General features: G+C 36.0%; 1 protein-coding gene across 11 annotated transcripts in view; it reads left to right on the forward strand.

Annotated features, from left to right (window-relative positions):
* Window positions 1–16,690, forward strand: part of Prrc2c (proline rich coiled-coil 2C) — a 72,467-nt gene that overhangs the window by 18,143 nt on the left and 37,634 nt on the right. For 7 of the 11 annotated variants that reach the window (XM_027417207.2, XM_027417201.2, XM_027417211.2 and 4 more), the window contains exons 2-11: window positions 737–902; window positions 2,028–2,205; window positions 3,366–3,475; window positions 4,281–4,406; window positions 5,959–6,179; window positions 11,107–11,189; window positions 11,666–11,799; window positions 11,897–11,984; window positions 12,914–13,058; window positions 14,200–14,253. In XM_027417207.2, coding sequence (XP_027273008.1) covers window positions 791–902; window positions 2,028–2,205; window positions 3,366–3,475; window positions 4,281–4,406; window positions 5,959–6,179; window positions 11,107–11,189; window positions 11,666–11,799; window positions 11,897–11,984; window positions 12,914–13,058; window positions 14,200–14,253 — 1,251 coding nt within the window. In that variant the 5' untranslated portion in view covers window positions 737–790. The remainder of the gene's footprint in view (window positions 1–736; window positions 903–2,027; window positions 2,206–3,365; window positions 3,476–4,280; window positions 4,407–5,958; window positions 6,180–11,106; window positions 11,190–11,665; window positions 11,800–11,896; window positions 11,985–12,913; window positions 13,059–14,199; window positions 14,254–16,690) is intronic. The other 4 variants (XM_027417202.2, XM_027417205.2, XM_027417210.2 and 1 more) reach the window with 2 other exon arrangements.

Raw genomic sequence — 16,690 nt, forward strand, 5'->3', positions numbered from 1 at the left:
TTTGACCTAAGTGTCTCTCTACTTCCTAGCACTTATCCACTTTTTCTGTGCATTGGTTGGTTAAATTTTCACATATAAATGAAGTCCTTTAGTATTCCCAGTGTTGACTTAATTTTGATACAAGATCTCAATGTTGCCTGGAACTCTGTAGACCAGGCTGGCCCTGAATCTACCTATTTCCTCCTCACAGTGCTGAAATTAAAGGTTTGGGCCACCATGCCTGGCCATACATACTCTCCTTTAAAGTCCACATTATTGTTAACATTATTAAGATTAATTAAACATTTGTGTAGGTAGATGGACAGCTATTAGACAGCAGTCAAAAAATTGTACATGTAGTTCTTTTGATGACAGGGAAGTCTTTCATAAACTATCAAAGGACAAATAGATGTGCTTATTTTAATGTATATCTGTAGGTCTGGGGTTGTAGGTAGTTTGGATGATAGAACATTTGCCTTAGGATTATAACCCCCATTCTCTGGGATACCTTTAAGCAGTTAGAAACAATTGTAAATAATGCATTTGTCAAGTACCTAATAGTTTTATTTTGGTTAACAATGGCCTGTATTAATGAGGTCTATGAAAATATTGTTATGTGTATTGAAGATAAATAGCTCCTTCATTGCCTATCTTTTAAAGATCCTGGGGTGGGGAGATCCTGAAATGTGAATTTTATTAAACTTCTTAATCAGCTAATACTAAAAAAATTCTCTTATTTTTCTTTCATGTAACAAAGGCTACTTTTAAGGGGTGTGGCAGGAGGTTTTGGACTCGATGAGTTTCCACCGAAATGTCGGAGAAGTCAGGCCAGAGCACAAAAGCAAAGGATGGGAAAAAGTATGCAACGCTCAGTTTGTTTAATACTTACAAAGGGAAGTCCTTGGAAACTCAGAAGACTACAGGTGAGTAGATCCAGTAGCATTTATGTTTTCATGGATTTGTTAATGCAGATGGCACTGTATCTACTGATTTGAGTAGAGGTTAGGGAAAGCCCATTTATGCTGGTCTTTGTAAAATGTATTCACATACTTCTCAGGGAATATGGATTAAATATTTTACCATTGAAAATCTGCACTTTCACAGAACTTTTGGAAGATTTGTTTTATTTTTTAGTTATGTGTTAGGTATGTGTATCTTCATGCAGATATGTGGATATGAGTGCAGGTCAGAGATATGGTATATTCCCCTGGAGCTGAAGTTACATATGGTTGTGAGCTGTCAAACGTGGGTGCTTGGAATTGAACAGCCAGTATTCTTAACCTCTGAGCCATCTCTCCAGCTCCTCACAGAACTGTTTTATACATACCTTATTCTCCCTTCTGGCTATAGAAAAGAAGCCATATTGAAAGACACAGCCATGTATATACTCTGTTTAGCTACCGTAAAGTCCTGTCTTATTTTTTAGGTCTCTTGAGCCAATATATACAATGAAAAGTAGACTGTTTTCAGTATTGTAAACATAATTTATTCTGTAATATTGTTTTGATTGTGGGTTTTTTTTGTTTGGGTTTAGGAGTTGTTGAGACAAGATCTTATTACTGTGTAACCCTACCTGGCTTAGAACAGGCCAGCCTCCAACTTAGAACGATTTCCAGCCTCTACCTCTCAAATTGTGGAGTTAAAGATGTGTGCTACCACTTTGGGCTTTCTTCTCAACATTTTAAGTTTCAAATATAGAATAAGTTGCTTGAAAACATCTCAAAACTATCATTGCCCTACCCCTAGGACCACAATATATAATGTTGCATGTTTAGAAATTGGTGGGGATGTGTAGGGGTGACTTGGTGATGTTTTTTGTTTGTTTGTGATAAGTCTTGCTTGGTTTCCAAGCTAGCTTATCTGTTGAGGAGCTAGTTTATTTTTTTACTCTGAACTTCATTATAGGCATATAAACTAAGTTTACAGAGCTCTACTTTAAGATAAGGGACTATTCAGAGGCTCCATTGACTCTTGTTCATCTATATTTGAAGACTAAAATGGATAGTACAATAGATGTTCTAAGAAAATTGATGTTACTGATTTTTTAGTTGCAGCTCGACATGGATTACAAAGTCTTGGAAAAGTTGGTATTTCCCGGCGGATGCCTCCACCAGCTAACCTCCCGAGTCTCAAAGCAGAGAACAAAGGCAACGATCCTAATGTGAATATTGTCCCCAAGGACGGTACAGGATGGGCATCAAAACAAGAGCAGCATGAAGAAGAAAAGTGAGTCAAAATCTGTTAGACTAAAACACTTCTTTATAGGGAACTTTTGTGTCAGTAACGGCTATGTGCTGAGAGATCTGTCTGTTACATGTAAAAACACTATATGACAAAAATTAAGATTTAGAGAGATCTTTCATCAGATGAAAAAAAAAATAAGTCAGCTTGTTCTTTCATGTACATCTGATGCCTCCTGTCTAAGAATGATAAAATCTTGGACTTCTCTTAACACTGCTTAGCAACAATATGAAAAATAAACTTAGAACATCCTAGGAACAAATCTACAAAGCCTTGCCCACATCTACTGCCAACTTTTATCTGAAGGTGGGACCTAGCATTCTGCTTTAGTAAGTAAGTCCTCAATTAATTCTGAGAGTTAAAAAGATAAAGCTGGGTGGTGGTGGCATATGCCTTGGATCCTAGCACTCCAGGAGGCAGAGACATGCAAGTCTATGAGTTTGAGGCCAGCCTGGTCTACGGAGCTCCATGACAGGCAGGAGTATTCAGAGAAACCCTGTGAGGGGAAGTTGATAGGATTTACATTGCTTTATTTGTGTGGATCTCATCAAATTTCCATATTTCTGCTTAATTTTTGTAGTATGTTTGACCACATTTGTGGAAACTTGGTTTTTTGTATAATTATTTTATAGTAATAAGTAAGCTAGGGCTGGGGGTACCAAACATAATACTGGCATCCTTTAATCTCTTAAATTACCTTTAATCATGTTTTATTCATGAGAATGGATTAGACAGATTGCTATTGCATGTTTGAATTGTAATGCAGTGATAAACTGTCATTTGAGTTTACCTTGCTTTCACCCCTAATTATCCTAACCTAAACTGTTTGTGTACATATACTTACATTTCTGTGTATATGTATTTCTTTGAAACATTGGTAGCTATTTTCAGTTATAAGTATTTTTTTTTTTAACAAGATGGAAAATAAACAGAGCTGTCATCTCTGGGTTATTCAGAAGTAGAGATGAGTGGGAGAAAACAGCCATAATTTTAAAGGTAATGACACAGGGCCAGACAATTTATGAGAGATGCAGCAGTAAATTATAAGTGTTAAAATTATAGCCAAAATTAGCACACTTAATTTACATGTATTGAAAATATTTATTGTGTAATATCTGAAATAATGGATTAATATTTTTTTAAAGAGCACCAGAAGTATCACCTGCACAGCCAAAACCTGGGGTTGCAGCTCCCCCAGAAGTAGCACCTGCTCCCAAATCATGGGCCAGTAACAAGCAAGGTGGGCAAGGAGATGGTAAGTGGACATTAGCTGGGGTTTCTGGTTAGGTTTGGTAGTTACTGAACAGCCATGCAGGAAATCAAGGTAGAAAGCTTTGGCAATGAGATACTTTCATATCCTTATAAACTATTGGGCTAATTAAGTTTCTCTACCTTTAAAAAAAAAAAAAAGAATCTAAGTATCCAGACAGGCTCAAAAGACATGGGCTGTTCCTTTAACACTGATCAATATAAATTACATTGTATATAGACATTGTATTCCTTCCCTAAGTGGTTCAAACTTTTTTCACATACCCTGTCAGGACTTCTCGCTATTGAAAAGTTAGAGAATGTTCATAAAGCACAGTAGTAGCTAGAATATTGCTTATAAAAATGAACAAGTGGTTAATTAAAATAGTAAATGAAATGAAAACATCTTAGCCCTGCTTGGGACTTGGTGGAATTTGGCCAGTAAGTCTATTTCAATAACACAATTTAAACTAGTTATTATAAGCTTTTAGCAAAGAAGTTGGGCTTGAGTAGGGGGAGTCATAATAAGAGAAACAAACAAACACTTCACTTGTCCATTCACCTTCCCTTAGTCTTAGTCCTCTGTACTATATCTGCCAGGTTCCTTTCTTAAAAGTTTTGTCTCCTCATGGCTGTTCATTAACTTTTCAAAAGGCTGTACAGTTTAATAGTTTTATTAATATAAACAGTCATTGGAATAATTCGTCAGAAAGAAGCAAGAACTCTGTCCTGGGAGGGTTGCTTGATTTTCTTCATTATAAAAGTTAACTTTTTCCTTTTTTTTTTTTTTTTTTTTTTTTTGCAATTTGTAGGAATCCAAGTGAATAGTCAATTTCAGCAGGAGTTTCCCAGTCTGCAGGCAGCTGGAGATCAGGAAAAAAAAGAAAAAGAAACAAATGATGAAAACTATGGACCTGGCCCCAGTTTACGCCCACCAAGTGAGAATGCTTTCTACCTGTTTTATCTTGTTACCACCTCATGTGAGCTCTTGGGTGTATCACTTTTCCTCTTTCTAGAACCTAGTGCTGTATTTACTTAAAACATGGAGTTTTGGACCAACAGTAGTATCACTGTAACTTTAGAGTTTGTTGGAAATGTATAAATATACCTATCTTACTAAATCAAAATTTAGTGAGTTACTTACTAAATTGCAAGACGTCCAGGTATCAATTCTGTGCAAATACTATTTGGTCCTTTTGCACTTGTCTTTGCCCCTTTGCCCTGTCCATTCCCTTCCCTCTTGTGTGCATGTGTCTGCCTCAACCTCACAAGGTCTGGGATTATAGGCATTGCTACTGTGCCTAGCCATATATTTGATCTTTTTACAGTAACAAGTTTTTCAGCACGATTTCCCCATGTATAAGATCTATGTTTCTTTACTCGGTTTGTATTCCACAGTTCCTTGGTTTCTGAACTCAAACTGAGAAAATAAATTATTTTGGATAGTGGAGGATACTTTATACATTATAAAGCAGAAACTAAAAATACAACTATGAAATGTTTGAGAGACATGTAAATGTCTTAGCTTCATGTGTCATCACTAAACATTTCAACAGACAATTTTCAGGACCATCCTCTGACAAACTTTATAGGTCCATATTTTGAATGTTATATTTTATTTCACATTTTAGGACTACCTATTTCTTGTCAAGCCTGAATATATCATCTATTTTTATTTTTTAACCTTCATATTAGAAGTTGTGTCAGCTCTATTCTGCAGTTGGTTAAATTTTGATCCAGAAGTTACTTATTGCCTCCTAATTAACTTGCCATTGTGAGTCAACCAACTAAACCCAACATATGACCTCCCACTGTTTCTGAAGGATAGCAATCCAAAAGACTAGTTAGAAATTGTGACTAAGGGATTCTCACACAGCCCCTTTTGCTGGTAATGCTCATGGCATGTCTTTCACAAAATAAGTGATGGAGAGATAGACTAATGTAAAAGATTGGACTTTTTTTCTAGAATGGGGAATATTTATCTCTCTCTTTTAATAATCTTTAAAAACCACACAGTGATTTTATGTGGTTAAATATTTGAATGAGGTAATTTCACTGAATGTCTCCTGGGCCCATGTAACCAGTAATAGTTGAATGAGAGTAAATGGATATGAACACCTCAACTCTTCTGAAATGCACCTCACCTTACTTCCTACTAGAACTCTCATATATCTTGAAACATGACTTCTGACAATAGACCAAATGAGAGTAGTGATTTTTAACCTCTACAGAAATACTGATAAAGCTTCATAGAGATCCTAATAGTCCTCCTTTGATGGCTTGTCATGGCAGCCTGAAATAATAAATCTTTGTGCTTTGACTCTCGATTGCCTGAATGCATTAAGAGACTTAGCAGACCCACACATTGAGTTTTTCCCCCACCTCTTTGCTATATTTACTTGAGGACATTTTCTTGAAATGTGCTTAGGTTAGTTGCTGTCACTGTTATGTTACTAAATATTTTCTTGCTTCTTTTTTTCTCCATACCAGATGTTGCTTGTTGGAGAGATGGTGGTAAGTCTGCTGGCTCACCTTCCTCTGATCAGGATGAAAAGCAACTTGGCCAGGATGAAAGCATGTCTATTACATCAGAACAAAATGATATTCTCAAAGTGGTGGAGAAAAGGATAGCTTGTGGTCCTCCACAGGCCAAACTGAATGGACAACAGCCTACCCTTGCTTCTCCGTATAGAGCTATGATGCCTCCATATGTGAGTATTGCCAAACATGCAAACAGTCAAAAGAATTTTCTACTCTGGGATTCAAGAAAATTGGACTAGGGAACATTGTGGGTCTTGGTCTCATTACCATCCAACTAAAAATGAATTGTGAGTTTAGTAAAGTAAGCAAAGGACATGTAGCACAGGTAGCTTTATCGTTAGTAGAGGTCACATATCTTCACAGCACATTACACTCAACATTGGATCCAAGGGTCAATAAAAAAGTATATGTTGCCAGACTTGGTGGACTGCACCTTTAATTCCCTGCACTTAGGAGGAAAAAGCAGGCGGAGTATCATGAGTTTGAAGCCAGCCTAGTCTACATAGTAGGAGGAAAAAGCAGGCAGAGCATTGTGAATTTGAAGCCAGCCTAGTCTACATAGTGAGACCCTACCTCAGAAACAAAAGAAACACATATATAGTCATATCACAACTTTTATTTATTGTGGAAATATAATTTTAGTATAATAGCTATTTGTATCAGTGTGTAGTTTGGATTATGGTTTTAAAACATTTTTTTCTGACAAGAGGTTCATAGGATTTACTGTATTGCCCAAGGGATAGTTCATGGCTAGGAAAAAAAAAAAGTTAAAAACTGTTTAAATTCTAATTAAGTTTTTAAATCATCTTTGCAACCAGATTTGTGAGAAGTTCAAGCAGGCTTCAAAATTAGTCCTGTCTCAGGTTTTCCGAGTGCTCAGGTTATAGGCATGCTCTTATGCCTACCTAAATTAATTTTTACAGAAAACCAGTGGTAAATGCCTATTCTCAGTGATTTGAAGTTACTAAAGCAATCCTGGATACTCTATTTCATTTGTGGATTTTTAAAAATTATTTTGTAATTTGAAGAGACCACCTGATAAAGTACATAGTGCCATTAACACAGCTAAGGTTTAAAAAATGAATTCTTAAATATCAGTGATTGTTGGGTTCTAGCAAATAATCAGTTCTTTGGGATCAGTTTATATTTTTTGTTAGGAATCTTGTTATCTGTGAGTACCTCTGTCTCTTGTACTTTTTCTTTTGTTGTTTTATGTTTTGAATTGTTTCAAGTTGTATGTGCTTCTGTTCCTCCTGCCTGTCATGTTTTAACCATTCTAGAAAAGCAAAGCGATATGACTTGTTAAATATTTTCTAAGGGTTACAATTCATTGTGTATGAGGCCCTGGCTTTGACTTTCCAATGCGCAAAGTCAATATCCTAAGAAGTATAAAAGTATGATTTAAAAAAAAAAAAAAACTATAAATTGACCTGATCTTAAGAAATAATTGCACTATTGCCTTCTAGCTTTTCAATTTTTCTTATAGATTTTTGAGCTTCCAGGTTTTTGTTTGTTTGTTTTAAAGATTTATTTATTTATTATATATACAGTGTTCTGTCTGCATGTTGCCTGCAGGCCAGAGAAGGGCACCTGATCTCATTACAGATGGTTGTGAGCCACCATGTGGTTGCTGGGAATTGAACTCAGGACCTTTGGAAGAACAAGCAGTGCTCTTAACCACTGAGCCATCTCTCTAGCCCGAGCTTCCAGGTTTGAATGTTGGAATGTGAAGGAAAGGAAAGAGAAGGAAGCTTCAGTACCAGTTGCCACTGATTCTGGTTGAAAAAGTTCCACTGGTTATAAAATGCAAGCACCTTTTAACACAAGTATATATTGAGAATTTAGGAGTTGTTCCTGCAATTAATATATGACAAACGCCGAATTTTAAGCCATAAGTCACATAAAATTAATCATGTCTTCATAAATACACTGGGGCTTATATTAGTTATGAATGTTTGTCCAATAGCTGAGGCTTATTACTAACTAATTCTTACATTTTAAGTTAACCTGTATTATTTACTTATGCTCTGCCCCGTGGTGGTACCTTTATTAACATATCATGTTCATCTGCTCCCTCTGTGTCTGTCATTTCAAGTTTTCACTTCTTTCTCCCAGCATTCTCCTAGTTCGGCTCTCCTGCTTGCCTTACTTACTTAGCCTGCTCAGTTTTCGTCAACTTCTTTGTTAAATCAATCACAATGACATAGTCACACAGTGTAAAGGAATATTCCACATCATTTCCCCCCTTTTGTGCAAATAAAAAGGTTTTAACTGAAACATAGTAAAAGTATATATAATAAGAACAGTTATTAAGTAAGAATTTCAGTTACAATATCCAATCTCTTTGTATTTGTCAAAATTAGAGAAAATACTATCTAATCTTTAGTCTATTGTTACATCTAGTTGACCTTTTATCATAATTTAGGAAAAGTATAATTATAACCATCTGGTCTTCAACTCCAACAAAGACCCCAGAAAGGTGAGATATGTTACCTAATGACAGGGACATCAAGCTGTCTGGACAGTCACTGTAGGGGCTGTTGGGGCATCCCACTATGTACTATAGTAGGTAAGGCCTGCTATATCTGAAGGACATTTCTGAGAAGCAGGGAATTTTGAAGGACTGTCCTACCTTTTCTTGGCAAAGGTTAGCAGTCATTTTCCCTTACGTCCTGCTGTTAAAGTTTGGACAATATCTGTCAGCAGTTGAGTCAAGGGCAGTTTCTTTGCCCACATGACTAGTTTTTGCCACAAAGAAAGCAAACTCCAAACAGAGTTTTTTGATGCCCATCATATTCTCTGAAGTAAATTGGTGTTTCTAGGAGCAGACATGTCTCACTGTCATGAAAAGCTTTAGGTTATTAAACATACTATTCTGTAGGTCGTTGAAATGTTTGAAGACCGTCTGTCTATCTAATTATATGACCTTGAAAGCATAGCTATCATGACTATGAGTTTGACTATTACAGCTTTGGTTTTTCAAGAGGGTTTCTCTGTATTGCTTTGAAGCCTGTCCTGGAATACACTCTGTGGACCAGGCTGGCCTCAAACTCACAGAGATCCACATGCCTCTGCCTCCCACGTGCTGGGATTAAATTATTCTAACTTTTAAATTTTTATCAATACACTAAAATCCATACCAGTGTAAAATATTTTGAGATTAATAGCTGGGTTTTGTTTTGTTTTGTTTTTGATTAAAGTAGATTCAATAATCTGCCCTTTTATCCTGTTATTTCTGTATTCTATTCCCCTTTTTCCTTTAGAAAAAAGAGATCTTTGAATTTAACACCTTTGTTTAGCTTTTTTCCTGACTGTGACCAATGACAATAAGTGATCAACCATCCTTAAAACAAGCATCTATAATCAATCTTTTGGGAATGTGGATGTGACTCTCTAAACTACTTCTTGTTTGGGTGTTGTTATCTTTGGGGGAAACTTGAGAAAATTGGGATAATGAAATGCCAGCTGGAGTAGTCTGTGAGGCTGGACCATCTCAGCCAGCAGCCTTGAAGCTGTTTTGGAATCTGGATCACTTGGACCATCCGTTTTCATTTCTGTCTGGTTCCCTTGCTCTGAAAATACATAAACTTTTCAAGGTAACATACAAGTATAGACTGTGCATTGTACATGACTAGGAAGTCATGTTTAGCTCCATTTTTGTGTGTTTAGAACCTTTGGGATGAAAAAAAAAAAAAAGCTCTCTCAAACTTTATGTGGATGTACATGGCCCTGGACATGGGGAGCCATTTGTTGGTGGAGTTCTCCTGTCTGCTTTCAAATAAACACACTGAGGCTTACATTAATTAATTATAAATGCTCAGCCAATAGCTCAGGCTTATTACTAACTAGTTCTTACATTTTAAGTTAACTCATATTCCTTATTTACACTGTGCCACAAGGCACAGTACCTTTATTAGCATGGCATATTCATCTCCTGCTCTCTCTATGTCTGGCTGGCAACTCTAAGACTACACCCTTCTTCCCCTCAGCACTCTCCTAGTCTGGCTTTCCTAACCTTATTATGTGTAAAGGAATATTTCACAACAATGTCTGAATGATCAAAGGGGAGGATCTAGTAAACTAAAGATCATTTGCCTGTTTTTACTCTCTTTTCAATATTAGGTGTGCTGCAGCCAACCAGCCCTCTCAGTTTTCCTCAAAAGTTCACAGTTGCACTTGACCTGTTACTTAATTTGACCTTGTTTCAGCCTTGCATAGCCTTTAAAAAGCATAATCATACAGAGCCCTTTTCAAGTATAATTTCCTTATGTAAAAAGATATTTTTGTGGTAAAATAATCTTAGCAAAAGCTAATCTTATTCGGGGCACACATAGAATATTTAAGACACATAACTTATTTACATCATTTGGCTTGTGTGTCTTTAAATGAGGAAGTACTTTTTGAGACTTTCCCCTTCCAGATCATAGGATGAATCCCTGCCCTCCAAACCCCCCCCCCTTTTTTTTTGTTTAAGCTTTCCTTTTCAAAGCTGAGGTCCCACAAAAATCAACTTCACCTTTTTTCAGGTCTTAATTTATGTCATCTTATGTTGTAATTTGGCTGAGAACCTGTTTTCTATGCCATGTTTAACGTCCTTTAGGGTGCTCCTTTACCATCTCTTTCCTAATTTCGATTATGGTCTTTCTAGGTGTCTTACTCAAAAATTCCTACTTGGATAAGGCTTTCTGGGGTTCAGAGTTTGTGGCTTTTACATTTTTCATGTCATGACATAAACTATAATTATATAATGAGATACAGAGGTTCTGTGTTAAGATTTGCTGGAGGTGGAATTCAGTGAGTGTACTGCCTTTAAAGCAAGCAGATCCCTTGAGTTTGAAACCAGCCGTTTTTATAGCTAGTTACAGGCTAAACAAGGCTACATAGTGAGACTCCTACCTTGAAAACAAAGAAGACTTTCGGATTCCTGTAAATGGTTCGTTGCTGCAATAGTTTGTTAGTGAGGACAAGTGGTGTCTATATTAGCAGACAAAGTTAATTATTCATATCATTTGCTTTAATCACTCATACTTTGTTAACATTTATAAGCTACTCAACTGAATTTGTACATGTAAGTTACTAAATTTGTTTTCTTCACAGATGTTTCAACAGTACCCAAGGATGGCATATCCTCCTCTACATGGTCCCATGAGGTTCCCACCTTCTTTATCTGAAACAAACAAGTAAGACTGTTAAAGCCAACAAGAGATATGTGCATATTAAGATTTTTTGAATGTTGAGTATTCATTTTTCTCTTCTCAAAAGGACAATTGCTGTTAATAATTAGCTACCTAAAATAGTTCAGTATTTTAAAAATCTATCTGGGACAAAAATTCTGCATATAAGAAATCATGATCCTAAAACCAGTGATAATTTCCCTTTTTGTCTCATGTTGGTCAACCCATTCTTCTCTCTGCTTAATATGAGATTTTTAGCGTCTTCTTAATGTTACTAATTATGCATTATGTAAAATAATTTTTGAACTATTTAAGTTACGTATTATATAATAATTTCTTTATAGTCATGCCATGCCCAGTGTATATCTTGATATAGAAAATATTAATGTTGAATTGAAATGAACTAATTGCAGTGTTTTAATACTCTCAATTCAATATAATTTAAGCTTGTGCATTTTTTTCTCTGCCCTCCCATTTATTAGAGGCCTTCGAGGAAGAGGTCCTCCTCCTTCGTGGGCTTCTGAGCCTGAACGCCCATCCATTCTTAGTGCATCAGAACTGAAGGAGCTTGATAAATTTGATAACCTAGATGCTGAAGCTGATGAAGGTTGGGCAGGTAAGAAGCAAGATTCATTAAGCATTTTAAACTCATAGGTGTTTAGGTTAGCATAATTGGTGTTATAAGGCCCTTCTAAATCTTATTTATTTGACAGGTGCTCAGATGGAAGTAGATTATACAGAACAGCTTAATTTCAGTGATGATGATGAGCAAGGAAGTAGTAGTCCTAAAGAGAACAGCAGGTAACTCGTGACGTTTTTGCTATCAACAGTGCGATTTTTCTTGTTAGAACATGAACTGTTTCTGCAGTGAAGCTTCATTCATAGACATTTGGGGGTTTTTGTATACAGACTTTCATTTTTATCCTGGAGTATTTCTGAGTTGGGGGAGTGAATATTAAGCCTAATTAATATAGTACAGCTAAGCAAGGAATTAAGGTTTGATATTTCTTAGAAGGTACATTTTCTAAAGGATGTTGGGATAGTTGGTGTCTAACTGAGGATGAGTATATAGGACCAAAGTTCCTTAGACTGCTTTAATTGCTTCAGGTTCTTGTTATGGTTTTTGGGTGCCCCCCCCCCCCAACTTTCAACTTTCAAGTGGTTAGACTTTTATTTCTTATATTTATTTTCGGGTTTTTGGAAAATTGGGCCCTTTTTATTTTCTCTCTTCCTTTTTCTCTCTTATAAGGCATGTAAGTAAGGAGTCTATGGGTTGATGTATAATAAAAAAGTTGGGCTTTTACATGCCCAATTGGTAATTTTAAATATACTAATTTGATTTAGTTTTCTTACTGGACCAGAATAAATTAGAATATAGTCAGTAATATTTTCAATATCACTTATATACATTCAGGTGATATTTTTTGAGAAGATAGAAAAAAATAATATGGTAGATAATTTTGCATCACAGTGAGTATCCCGCTTGAGCAGCTGTCATATTGCTATATTAGTTACACTTTGATGTGAGGTAACTAGTCCTCAAGCCACTACAGTGTCAATTGTATTGTTGAATGCTCTAACATCACCAAGTCACAAACTCCCATTCATTGCCTTATACATTTTCTTCCCCCGAAATCATGTATAAACCATTTTTTACACAGAAAAGTCATTTGTATGTGATTTAATTCTTCTTTGCTTTTTTTAATTTCTTCTCCATTTTGCATCTTCAGTGAAGATCAAAGTTCAAAAACTCCTGAAAGCACAGAAAACCGAAAAGAAGTAGATGAAGCTTCTGGCACCAAATCTTCTTCTCAGATACCTGCTCAGCCTCCAGTAGCAAAAAGCCCTTATGGGAAGGGACCTCCATTTAACCAGGTTTGTTGGAGCCATGCAGATTCTTGTCATAACTTTGAATGAATTAATCTTATGGTCAGAATTAGAGGGACTTGGGAAAGGGGTTATATGGTTTTCGGGCAGGGGTGGAATGGTTTTGGTAGTTTTGTGTTACTGTTTATTTGAAATAATATTTTGTCATCTAGCTTGGGCTCTGCCCTCATGGGTGATGAACTGTCACAGTACTCGACTGGGACTTTGTGTTTCTTTGTTTTAAAGTAAGCCTGAAGTTTTGCAGCTTTTATTGCCTGTTGATTGGAATTATTGAAAATAGTAGCTAAAATTATTAGGCCAAAAGTGAAGCTTCACTTTTGTCTTAATCAAGTAGGTCAGGGTAGAGGGATATTTTCTCAAAATAAGTGACGTGCTGTACTGTTTACTGAAAGTTTTATAAATCTTGGTACTTATGTGTGAGAGAATACATTATCTTTGTAGAGAAATCATATATAGAAAATAGAGCCATGTGCCTTTAATCCCAGCACTCAGGAGGCAGAGGCAAGTGGATCTCTGAGTTCTAGGCCAGCCTAGTGTACAGAGTGAGTTCCAGGACAGCCACAGCTATACAAAGGACTTTATCTAGGGGTTGCGGGGATGGAAAGAAAGAAAATGGAGTTCTACAACACCTTAGTTACTCTGAAAAAAAAAAAAATTGTGAAAGGAGAGAACTATATAGAGAAGGGGTATATTTTGATTTCATCTATGAGTTGAGATATTGTAACAATAGCTACATTACAGACTGAAAGAGGGAGTATATTCAAGAAATTCATTGTAATTCTTAATTATGAATCATTGTGTAGGCGGCATATATTTGAATTTGTACAAAACAATTGGAAAAAATTAACCTGTCACTAAGCTAAAAGGAGTAAGCAATCTGTCTTTGGAAGGAAAAGGAAATTTTCACCATTTGCATGGTGGGTTTGCTTGTTACTTTACTGAAATGGCAGCATGGAGAGTGGTTCTGTAAAAACTAATTTTATAGTGACTGATAACACTTGTACTAAAATGAAGACGGGGCAAATTGGTTGACTATGTACAATCTTGTGTTCTCATTAAGAAAATTAGTATAGTGCCTCCATGAGTATTTGGGTTAATTTTTTTTTAATCTTTTGTTTTTTCATTACAGGAACGCGGACCTTCTTCACACTTGCCACCACCTCCCAAGTTGCTTGCCCAACAGGTAGATTTTAGATAAGTATTGGTGCATCATATGCTGTGTTTGGTTTTATTTACAGTTTTCTTTTGATGAAATGGTTCTATATGTTTGTAACTTACGAAACAGTTGTACATTGTTCACTCTGTGGCTTTGGCATGTTTTCTTCTAGTTTTTTTCATCATTCTAATCTAACAAGCACAATGTGTATCATTAAAGAATGAGAAGCACCCAACTGATAGCTGCTACTTCCACACTGGTAGTCTTCATTCCTGCTGTCCTTGCTTCTAAGGACAGCCATTTACTTGTTCCCTGAAGTCAGTCCTGTCACTTGATACAGTGTTATTGCTAGCCTTTTAAGGAAAACAAGCTGTCTCCCTAACACCTTACCCTACTTTGTCATTTTCATCATCTACTCTGTTTCTTTGCTCTCCATCACAGCAACATTCTAAACTTAGCTGCTGAGTCATTAGTCCACCACCACTCTCATGAATACATGTGTATTCATGCACATACACACTAATTCCCTCTTCTAATAAATTTCCAAATACTAATCTCACAAATAACTTGCACTAAATTATGTTAATAAAAATACTTCATAATAATAAGGCAAATAACTCAGCAAGTTGGTTTTGGCTTCACAAAAGAAGATAATGTGAATGTGGTCCACTACGTAGCCCAGTGACTAAGGTGTTTGCTGTACAAGCATGAGAATATGAATTCAAATTGTCAGAACTCATTCATATAGGAGAATTCATAATATGTTTATGGTGTGCAGAGTGATGAACAACAATGACACCTATTTCAAATAAGGTACAAAGCAAAGACTGACACTAATGTTGTTCTTTGACCTCTGTGCACATGCTGTGCACCTAAGTAACAAACACATTCATATATATCAAACCATATCATACATACACACATCCACAAAAAAAATGGACAGTAAACACATGGAAAGACAATATCTTTAATAACTATGGTAATGCACATTTAAATAATGGATATTTTTTCTATGCAACCATCATTGTCATATAGTAATGAGGATATAGGATAGCTGACACACTTGAACAGTACTTTGAAATCTATAAACCTTGTGAACACGTTGGAAGGCAGCTTGGCAGTTTCTTGTTAAGGAAACATGATTTGAGGGTGTCACTGCTAGCTTTTTATTCAAGAGGAGTGAAAATATACAGACTTGTGTGTTTATAACTCTTAAATTTAGTTTGAATACTAAGAGCGACCCAGGATACAGATCTCTCATAGTTTCCTGTACCAGGAGTGGAATACTAAACAGCAATGAAGTGGTATAAGCCTCCACAAAATAACCTCTAAACTGTTACAGTGCACCAAAGAAAATAGCACCAAAAACACTTAAGTTTTTTGCTTCAGTGAAATTCTAGGACAGAGAAAACTGTTGTGGTTAAGGTATTTGAAGGTCATGGGTGAGATCAGAAGAGTGATAGAAATGTTTCCTGTGTGTACCATATCCTTTTGTGAAAATATTTCTACTTTTTTAGCATGTCTGTGAACTATAGATGAAGCCATGAAAAGAGATAATATGATTTGCATAAAATAGCACTGTTCTAAGACATGTTACACATTCACTTGTTGGCTGTTGTTTGTTTCCACCATGCCATTATTTCCCCCACTTGTTTTTAGAATCCTGACTGGGCTATGTGTGAATTCCAATCTTCTTTATACTGATGACTTCATTTCTATGTTTTGAAAATCTTGAGTTTTAGCTCTTAGTGTTCTTTTCCTTGTTCTTATGTTTACATGATTTCCAGCAATAATGTTAAGCTTTTCGTCATCATTTGAAAACATAATGAAAATCATATCACTCACATGCTCCTAACTCTCCATTGTGCCCTGGATTCAGTTGTAAATCTCTCTTCCCAGACTGAGTTTATAGAATTTACTCACCAGTTTCTTTGGCAGCCCTCTGCTCCATCTTGTTCATTGTGTCTTTCACTCTAGTCCTTTCTTGTTCATGTGTTGCCATTTTAACACATTTGGGCCCTTCTTTCTCCCTAAGGCATTCCCCCATAAGGCAGTTTGTCTGCAAGCTGCTATTATAGAATACACTTAAACTTACATTATTTCTAAGTTGATATTTTGAAATTCATTATGTTTTTATCTTAGCATAATCTGAGTGAGCAGTAATGCCTGGCATAATGAATGGCTATTTGGTTGTTTTTGTTTTTTCTTCTGATTTGGCTGATTGTCCAGACTTAATACTTTCCATGTTATTTTTGTTTGTTTTGTTTTTAATTTCCTTAGTTTTATGTACATGTGGAACTCAAGAGTTCAAGTTTGGGAAGTCAGTTCTCTGCTTCTACAAAGTTGGAGCTGGGATTAAACTCAGTTTGTCAGTTGACAGCAGGTTCCTTGACCCTCCATGGTCGTCTTGCTGACCCTATTTATTTTTATTTTAATGTATATGCTTTGGAAGCAGAATTAATTT

The sequence above is a fragment of the Cricetulus griseus genome, chromosome 5 (genome assembly GCF_003668045.3).
Source record: "Cricetulus griseus strain 17A/GY chromosome 5, alternate assembly CriGri-PICRH-1.0, whole genome shotgun sequence".
NCBI classification, from domain to species: Eukaryota; Metazoa; Chordata; class Mammalia; order Rodentia; family Cricetidae; genus Cricetulus; species Cricetulus griseus.